Here is a 9575-nt window from a genome sequence, read left to right as displayed (position 1 = left end):
TTCCTGCTGCAAACAGGTGGTTGCAGTGGCAGCAATTGTTAGGAAAAATAAGCACTCTGAGAACTCAAAAAGAGTGGAGATGGGACAGGATACTGAAAGTAACAGTGCACTGTAATATGAACCTCTGTTACCTTACCTTCCTGTTCCACTGTATTCAGAAAGGTAGAGCAGAAATACAATTCCAGAGGCAGATCTTGGTAGTGCTTGAAAACAGCTTCCTGTAAGTGAAAAAACCTGAAATAGGATAGTTAAGAGTGGAACAAAATAAGAGATCTGGTAAAAAGGGTATCAAATGTTCGTTATTACGTATCAGGTTGGTATTCTTGCTCTTGTCTAACAAGAAGAGAACAAAAGATTTTCTGTTCAATAAACGGAAGTATTTGAAAACAGTTTAAATCTATTTTAAGTTTTCTGTAGTGAAAATTTTTAAGTGAACCAGTTAAGAGAGACTTGATTTCCCAATCCTGCAAAGCAGAATTCTGGAAATCATAGGCAAATGTGTATGGCAGAAAGCTAACACTTAACACACCTTATACTTTTACACTTTTATGGATATTGGTGGTCCTGACATCCATGTCACTGCATTGTCATCTGTTGCAAATTTCATTTAAGATTTGTTTGAATGGCTTCTTGATAGGAATATGTTGGGAGTTTTGTACTGCAGCAGTGTGTTGTAGATTAAAGCTGGTGTGTTCATATTTCTGAGCCTGATAATACTGAGATGCTGAAACAGTCTCTTGAGAATTTGAACCCTGATCTTCCATCAGCAAGTCATAATTTCCCACACCGTTTTTTTTTTTTTTTTAAATGAACTTTCAGCATAAAGGTACGATTGGAAAGTACTAAAACTTTAACTTTACTGTTTCCGTTTTACTGACTGTAATATGAATTCTCACTCTCTTTTAAAAATATTTCCAGGTACAAGAGTATAGAGAGGCTCTGGAAGGGATACTTATTAGAGAGAAGAATGGAATAGTGCTAATGCCTGAACTGTATGCAGTCCCTGCAGAAAAGGTATTGTGTTCATGCAGCATCCACTGCCGTATGCAAAATATAAATATCAATATGAATGTCAGTTTTATAGTTTTCCTGTAACTGATAAATCTAAACCAGCAATAAAAAAGGTTACTGCCCATTATTCAAAAACTAAGGGACCTCTCACAGCTGCTCCCACTGAGAAATGGTAAGCTTTAGGTTTCTGAATGGCCTTATTTTTCACTTAGGAATCTGGGTCCTTGTGGAAATATTAGAGCAGGTTTTAAGTTTTGAATTCTTATAGCAAGACATATATGTAAGAAATACTGATGCTGATTTAGGGACTGTTTCTTTTTTAAGTATAGACTGTCTTGCCTGTCTAGTCTATTAATGGAATGTAGTCTTCCTTTTCCAGAGCTTCTTTGTGAGAGAGAAACAGGTTTTGGATAGATTAGGGTTTGGGCTGGGTTTTTTGATTGTTTGGTTTGATTTTTTTCCCTGTTTTTTTCAAATACTTCCATGTTATTGATTGTTCTTCAGAACAAGAGTAGTTTTTCATGCTTATGTGTTTGTTTTCAGGTGGATGAGGAGTATCAAAATCCTCACTCAGTGGATCGTATCCCTGTGGGAAAATTGCCTCATCTTTGGGGCCAATCGTTGTATATCCTTAGCTGCCTATTAGCAGAGGTAATTGTTCTTTGTATCTATGGTAGGTGAGCTTGTATTGTGATTTTGTTTTGAGATGGCTTGGAATTTAAGTACATTTTTATTGACAGGTAGGGGACAGTGTGTTTTCCAGTAGAAACACATGCATGAACTACAGAGGGGTGACTGAGCTTTCAGGAGCTTTTATTTTTCCTTTTTCTACATAGATACACAATTGTCTGTTTCTAATCAAGCTGAATAAGTTGTCAGATGGACTGAATGTATGGTTAGGCTAGAGGAATATTCGCAGACTGACTTGGCTGTCCCAGAGCTAGGATATTGCACTGTTTCAGCTCCACTAGACTTTGTCATACTCTGTGCCTTAAGGTGCTGATGGAATTGTCCATGTTAACCATGGACTTATGAAAGGAACCACTGAGTATCTTTGTCAGGCTGCAAAAAAATCACTGGCCTGGCAAAATTGCTTCAGTCACTGCAACTCTAAGATAGGAAATCTGAATATGCAGACTCTGCCAGTTGTAACCATTTTCTTGCTGTTCTGAAAAATACTGCAGCCATCATTTTTATTGAATGTACTGCTTAGTGAACAAGGTAAAGAAACCAGGTTTTAAGTCCTGCTCACCTGATAAAATACTAAAATTCGTTAAGATTTTCACTAGATGTCATCAGAAGCCCTTCACTTAATTCTTGTTTGTTTCGTCTCATTTTTCTTTCCAGGGGTTTCTTGCTGCAGGTGAAATTGATCCCTTAAACAGGAGATTTTCCACTGGATTTAAACGTGATGTTGTGGTACAAGGTGAGGGAGTTTTCTGAACATTCTGGGATAATTGTATCATGTGATGGCAGGGTCCTTGTGTACAGGAGAGAACACAGACGTGTTTAAGAACACAGATTTTTGCATGGGACGTGGATGCTTTGGTGTTACTGTTGAGAAGGAGAAAGGGGTTATTTGCCTAGCTGCCCTTTTCCCACAGGGAAGATCAGGTTTAACAAACTTTTGCATTATACATGTTAAAATTTTAAGACTGCTCAGGGAGTCGAGTGTGGCAGACTTAATCTTGTAGTGAAAAGGAGAATCCTGGTGGATTCTAGCTAGAAATGGCATGAGATCAGTCAGTTTATTTAGGTTTCTCTGCAGCCCCTTTTCAGAGGAACCAGAGAGCATTCTGTACACAGAGGTGAGGCAGCCAGACGTACAGCTGTTTTCTGGTTACTGCAGCCAAAACCAGAAAATTAAGCAGGGGGCAAACACTGATTAGAACTTAAAGGCTTTTCATGGACTTTTTCCACTCTGGAAAAGCAGCCAGCTTATATATCAGAAGCAGCTTTTGTCAGTGATACTGTGATGTGGGCAGGTGCTTGTTTACCCTCTGTTGGTGTCTCATGGAGGTGGCATTTTGCTATTCTGGGGTGCTTAATTTCTAGTAGAAATATAAATACTTGGTTATTTTTTACATTCTTTGACAAGTATTTATAATGCAAGGAAAAATACTAGACAGAAAAGATTAGTTCCAAACCAACAGGCCAGCTAACATGGGCAAAACCTCAAACAGGACAAGAGGTTGGATCAAGGCCTGTAAATTCCTCTGATTTGGGGAGATTTTTTCCCTACCTCTGCCATTTTATGGCCTCTGTAACATTCACTGCTTTACAGGCAACAACATCTGTTTCCCATTGACTCAGCTATGTTGTTAGAGTGGGCTGTATTAAAACAATGAAGATTTTCAAGTTTGGTTTTCCCTTGTTTTCTGAGGGAAAAGTACCATGTGCTGAAAGAGGCTACGTGATCCAAACTAGTGGTGCTGAAAGAAATCAGATCAAAAGGATAAAGCCCTAAAGAACCTGGTCTAACAACAGAGCTGAGCCTGCTTTGAGCAGGAGATTGGAGTTGTGACATTGTGAGGGCTCTTCCAAATTGTTTTCCTGTGGTCCAGAGTGGACAAGAACAGCAAGGTGTGTTGAGAAGCAGAGAGCCAAAAGCTGTCTGACACCCTCTGACAGTTCCTTTTGATCTCACAGGCTCATAAATAAAGAAAGAAGTGGGCCTTTGTTCATTTTCAGTCAACTGTACTCTAGTTGAGAGGTGACAGTAGAGTTAGTCAGTTATAAAGCCTTAACCAGCTTTGTTTCTTACTGGTATTTTTGTTTTCTGTTGTGCAGTAACTGTTTTGGCAGAATCTAATCAAATTAAGAATCTCTTGCAAGACCATGGCATCAATGTTCAGAGCATTGCTGATATCTATCCACTCAGAGTGCAGCCAGCTCGCATCCTGAGTAACCTGTACACCATGCTGGGTAGGTATTCAGACCTATGAAGACTACCCCTATGGAAGTCTTGCTGTACTGCTCTGCAAGGTAATTTTAAAGGGTGATGTTTATTTTTTGGTTTTCTTGCTTCACACTGTCTCAATTTGTTTGATTTTTCTGTTTGTTTCTATTTAAATAAATTTATTTTATTAAAAAAAATGCATTTGTGCAAAGAAGTGTAAAAAAATTAGAACTTTAGTCTTAAACAAGGAACTCCAACAAGAAAAAAAAAAAAAGCTTCATTAGAAAAGCTGACCAAAAGACAAGTTTCCCTGTACCCTTGGAGTTAGGCAAGAACCGACTCTTCTTGTTCTGTGTGAACTACATCTACAGAGAAACTGACTTTAGTAAAGTGTGTTTGTTGTTGGTTTTGGGTTTTTTATTTGTTTTAAACAGGAGGATTTTAGAAGCATCCAAAGTAATGGGGTCTTCAGATAAGTCTTAGAAAGTATGCCCTTTAAATGGAGAAGGGAAATCACAGGTGCTGCTTTTGGGGAAAAAAAATTCTTTTTATCACAAAGAGCTTTTATCAAATGAAAGATTTCCAGGCCTCTGCTAAAGCTTACACTTAATAATAGCTTTCTTTCACTAGCGGGAGTGAGTAGGATGTTTTGGCCCGTTGGTGTATTGTTTTAAACAGACTTCTTTGGGAATGTTCATAGTGGCATTTTTTCAGGCATATGGTTGTTTGGCTCATATTGCTTAGCATGCAGATTCAAGTCAGCTCCTGGCTGCTGGAGCGACGGGTGCAATGTGGATCATTCAGTAATAAGCTCTGCTGAGAAAAATGAAGTTTATTAGCCTGATTAAAATAATTAAAATCTCTCTTTGTATTTGGCTGTAGCCTTCTGTGGGCAAGAATTTTCAACATTCTACTGCAGTTTTTGTTGTATGTACACGACCTTGTTTTTGAAAGGACATACCTTTTCTTCTTGATGATATGAACAAAGTAGATCTCCTTGTCTAAAATGATTGTTGTGAAAAAACACCAGGAAATACTGGATGAGGCCTTATTTTCTTTCTCTTCTTTACAGGCCAGAACAAGAACATGAAATTAAGTGGACGGCCACACCGACACATTGGAGTGTTAGGCACCTCTAAGCTGTACATGATAAGAAATCAAATATTTACTTTTACCCCTCAGGTGAGCATGTAAAGCTGGCAGGGAAATAACTGCTTACTTAACGGCTAATCATTAGTGAAGCACTTTGCTTCTACTTGCTCTCACACTACTTTAGGTAGAGCAGGGCTGGTATCTGCCCAGACCAAGTTTCTAGCTAATGAAATAGCTTCTCCAGAAATAGGTCACTTATTATATTTTTCTGCTGATTGCTTTGATGGAGAATTTAGCTTCACGTAGGCATTGCAAGTACTGTAACATCCAAGAGACTGAGAGGTAGTCTTTTCATTAGATTGTTGAAAGGGTTGATAGTACTGAGAAAGGGATACTTTGTCTTTGTTGTCTTTCTAGTGCCTTTTTCAATGTGTTTCAAAGTTTGGATGCTCCCAGAATGTATGACTTTTATTTGTACATCTAATTAAATATGACACACTGATTACTGTAGACTTATTCTAGCAGTTGGTGCTAGAAGGCCAATGGTCACTTACTCTAAACGTGTGCAACTGGAGCAAGACAAAGGATGCTCACATTCTATTAAATAGATGCTTGACTAATGTAGTCTTTAAATTTGAGTGTAGGACATTCAGTGCATCTCAAAGATGGCTTCTGTAGTGCTTGATGATGTCCAAACAACATCAGATTTACTGCAAATAATGTGGCTCCTTTCCCATTCTTCCCCATGTCAATTAATCACCAGCAGCTTTGTAACTATATTTTTTGTCTTGTTCCCCCACATAAATTTTCACATCTGCATATTAGGGAAAATTTATTAGACTCAGGATTTTTTTCAAAATACCTGTTTTCCCACATGTTACTATGTCAGTAGGACTAAATGTTCCAACTGAAATTGTGCCATGTATTGACTAAGGACGTGCTTATTAATGTATTCCAATATGGCATTTATCTTTGCATGAGCTCACACTTCCTGCTTATTCCAAGTTAGAATAAAACCTCCGTAGCAGTTTCCGTTGTATTTCGTAGCCAGTCATTGCCCCTTACTTGTCTTTAGGAATTAATGTTTAATTTCACCTTCCTAAGGTTAGCAGTTAACTCATCTGTGTTGATCTTGAGTAATGTCCACGAATTTTGTGGTTTTGTAGTTTGTGTTTCATCCTGTTCTCTAATGAAAACATTGATTAGGTGTGGGGCAATAGCTGACTCCATTTAGATACCCTCTCAGTCTGAAAAAAAGGTTAATAGCTACCTTTTGAGAAGAATTTTTCAAGCAGTTCTAAGATGCTTTTTTTTTCAGCTCAATAGTGTGAAAATTTGTGGAAGTTGATAGATGTAGCCATTTTCTTATACCTAGTTGCCTAGTTGCTCCCAAAGAAGAAAACTGGGCTGGTCTGCTGAGATTTGGTTTTGATATGACTGTTTGGCCATCTTGCTGTATCATTTTGATATATTTTGAGGCTAAGATATAATTATCTTAGCCTCAAATTGGCTTTGCTTTCCTGTGCTTTCAGGCACTGAATTTGGCTTGACTGGTCTATGTTATCCTGGCTCTTTCTTTTTAAAGACCGTTAATGTGTTTCTTGTCTCTGTTCTTCCTGAGTTGTTGAAACTAACTGAGAGTGGTTCAGGGATTGTTTTAGGTAGTTCCTGAAGTTCCGTGAAGTAATTTCTCTGGACTTTGCTAGTTTGAATATAAGTTCCCTTTAATCTTTTCTTCTCATACTCAGGCTGGACTCCTATCATAGGTCATAATTCACTGTTTTTCTTCTGTCAGTAAAAGCACCACTAGGTGCTTGAGCTTTTCTATGTAATTTATTTCTATCTCCTTTCTTTTTTTCTGAACAGACCTACAGTTTCTGTATTTTCCTACTACTTCTGATGCATTTACAAGATGTTTTCTCCCTGACCATTATGTGTCTTACTAATTGATGTTTATTTTATATTCCAGCCTCCTTTTTCCACCCCTCCCCAAGGCTTATGTGTTTCCTTAATTTTTGTTGTGGCTTCTTTGACATACTTCCCATTGTTTGTCTGGCTTTTTTGGTTTCCAGCTCCTGAAGTAGCCATAATAGTCTCTTGCTGTGGTTCTTGGCTTTCCTCTATAGTGGGAACAGCACACTTTACCATTGTACATTTAATGTACCATTTTTCTGTCAAGGTTTCTGTTTTCTGCACGACTTTCAGATTGTTCCCAAGAGATAGAGTTAATAGTTTCCAGTCCCCAGCATGCACTTAAGCATGTTGGTTGTTTTTATTGCTATTGTTAGTTTTTTCTTTCACGTTTAGAGTACTTCTGTCTTTCAGATCATAGTCTGTAACTCATCATTGGGAAGATTCTACTTCATGGGTGTGATTCTCTATTTTTAATTTGCATGGCTTACTTCTTTCATGGTCAGCCTACAAGTGTAAGAACTCTGCACAAGCATGGATTTCTTTTTCACAGTTGCAGATCTTTTTTAGGTTAATTCATTCAGTTTGTGTTGTCATCAAGAATAGCCCCTATGGCTTTTATGAATGATTTAAGGGAGGAAATGGGAAAAAATAAGGCTTGTATGGCCAGCTACTCATATGCGGTATTTCTCTGTTCTCTAGTTTACTGATCAGCATCACTTCTATCTGGCTCTAGACAATCAGATGATCGTGGAGATGCTCAAGACAGAGCTGGCTTATCTCACTTCTTGTTGGAGGATGACAGGGAGACCAACCCTGACGTTTCCTATCACCCACACAATGCTTGGTAAGCTTGATCTTCACTGTTTCAAGCAGACTAGATTCCTGCAGGGGAGTAGAATGGAAGCCGGTTTGAGAGTAGACAGGTGGCATGACTGTTTCAACATCTGAGTTTTAACATTAAAAGTGCAGTTTAACTTTCTCAAATTGTCATGGTTTAACCCCAGCCAGCAACTGAGTATCACCCAGCTGCTTGCTCACTCTCCCACAGTGGGATGGCAGAGAGAATTGGAAAGGTAAAACTGAGAAAGCTCTTGGGTTGAGATGAAGACAGTTTAGTAGGTAAAGCAAAAGCCACACATGCAGCAAAGCAAGAGAAGGAATTAATTCACCACTTTGCACAAGCAGGCAAGTGTTCAGCCATCCCCAGGAAATCCAGGCTCCATCACATGTAATGGTAACTTGGGAAGACAAACACCAGCACTCTGCATGTCCTCCCCTTGCTTCTTCTTTCCCCAGCTTTATATGCTGATCATGATATCATATGGCATGGGATACCCTTTGGTCAGTTTGGGTCAGCTGTCCTGGCCATAGGTCCTCTCAACTTCTCGTGCAACCCCAGCCTCCTCACTGGTGGGGTGGTGTGAGAAGCAGAAAAGACCGTGGCTCTCTGTAAGCTCAGCAATAACTAAAACATCCCTGTATTATCAGCACCATTTCCAGCACAAATCAAAAGCAGAGTGTGTAGTAGCTATTGTGAAGAACATCAATGCTAACTCAGCAAAGGCAGGAAACAAGTATATGCTCAATTTGGATTACATGGTAGTATTTCATTTTGGTTTTACTCCCCCTTTATATCCTTGCATCTCCCCATCATCTCCGTATGATTTCTATCCAAAGAACTTTGATAGAAATTCCTTTGAAACTTGTCTTGAGTGGGTTGGTTTTTGTCTTGAGAAATCCCTTTGGAACTTGTCTTGGGGTTGGTTTTTGTTTGCTTGTTTGGGGTTTTTTGAATAAGCTAGTGATGATAGCAATTGTGGATTCTGTTTTAAATGTCTGATTTACTTTGTAAAGAACACCCAGTAATACACTTTATTTGGACATGATAATTTAAGAATGTGTTGGTAAGCATCAGGTCTCCCATTATTCTTTTTTAGTTGATGATGGTACTGACATTCACCCAGCAGTTCTTGCCACCATAAGAAAATTAGAAGATGGTTATTTTGGAGGTGCAAGGTAATGTCAGAACCCCCAAAATATTCTCTCCATGATTTTTTAAATTAAATCCTATACATGCCTCAGTTGTGAACTAGGATAGTGCATATATCTTGTACTGGAACTCTGCACAGAGAGAAGGTTCAGCTTTAGTTATTACGTGACAATCAGATGTTAGCTGGACCTAGGATGCAAGGGGAAAGATTTGCCTCCAAAGAGACGTGCCATCTCTGACTGCCATTAATGGAGAAGCAAAACCGAATTATCAGGCATTTGGAAAGATACAAACTTGGTCTTGGCTTTTCTTTTTAAGAAATAATTATCTTTCACAGTTAATTGTACATGTTTTAAGCATGAGGTGTGTGTTGTACTTGAAAGCTTCCTTCATCTACATATAAAAGCAACTTAGCATGATGCCACCAATACCTCCTTATTCTCCTGCTTTTGCCCTCTCTCAGTCAGTGTCTTCCTCTGACAATCAAACGTGGTTTATATTTTCTGGCAGCACTGCAATTCTGTGAAAAAAACCTGCTGTTCATGGGAACTTCTCAGCCTCAGTCTCTTATGCCTTGTCCATGGAGTTTAGGTCTCTCTTCATATAAATGTACAACATTCTGTTTAATTAGGCTTTGAGTTAGATCTGTAACTGTTTCCATGACCTTTG

General features: G+C 38.7%; 1 protein-coding gene across 2 annotated transcripts in view; it reads left to right on the top strand.

The window, feature by feature from the left end:
• The window catches only part of PHKA2 (phosphorylase kinase, alpha 2 (liver)), a 37870-nt gene that overhangs the window by 8937 nt on the left and 19358 nt on the right, over positions 1-9575 (top strand). For both annotated transcript variants that reach the window (XM_009997119.1, XM_009997111.1), the window contains exons 10-16: positions 919-1014; positions 1555-1662; positions 2359-2437; positions 3802-3936; positions 4983-5092; positions 7616-7760; positions 8854-8932. In XM_009997119.1, coding sequence (XP_009995421.1) covers positions 919-1014; positions 1555-1662; positions 2359-2437; positions 3802-3936; positions 4983-5092; positions 7616-7760; positions 8854-8932 — 752 coding nt within the window. The remainder of the gene's footprint in view (positions 1-918; positions 1015-1554; positions 1663-2358; positions 2438-3801; positions 3937-4982; positions 5093-7615; positions 7761-8853; positions 8933-9575) is intronic.

The sequence above is a fragment of the Chaetura pelagica genome, unplaced genomic scaffold, assembly GCF_000747805.2.
Source record: "Chaetura pelagica isolate M959 unplaced genomic scaffold, ChaPel_1.0 scaffold80, whole genome shotgun sequence".
Lineage (NCBI taxonomy): Eukaryota > Metazoa > Chordata > Aves > Apodiformes > Apodidae > Chaetura > Chaetura pelagica.
Note: the sequence above shows the minus strand (reverse complement) of the source record. Positions and strands in the feature narration are given on the sequence as shown.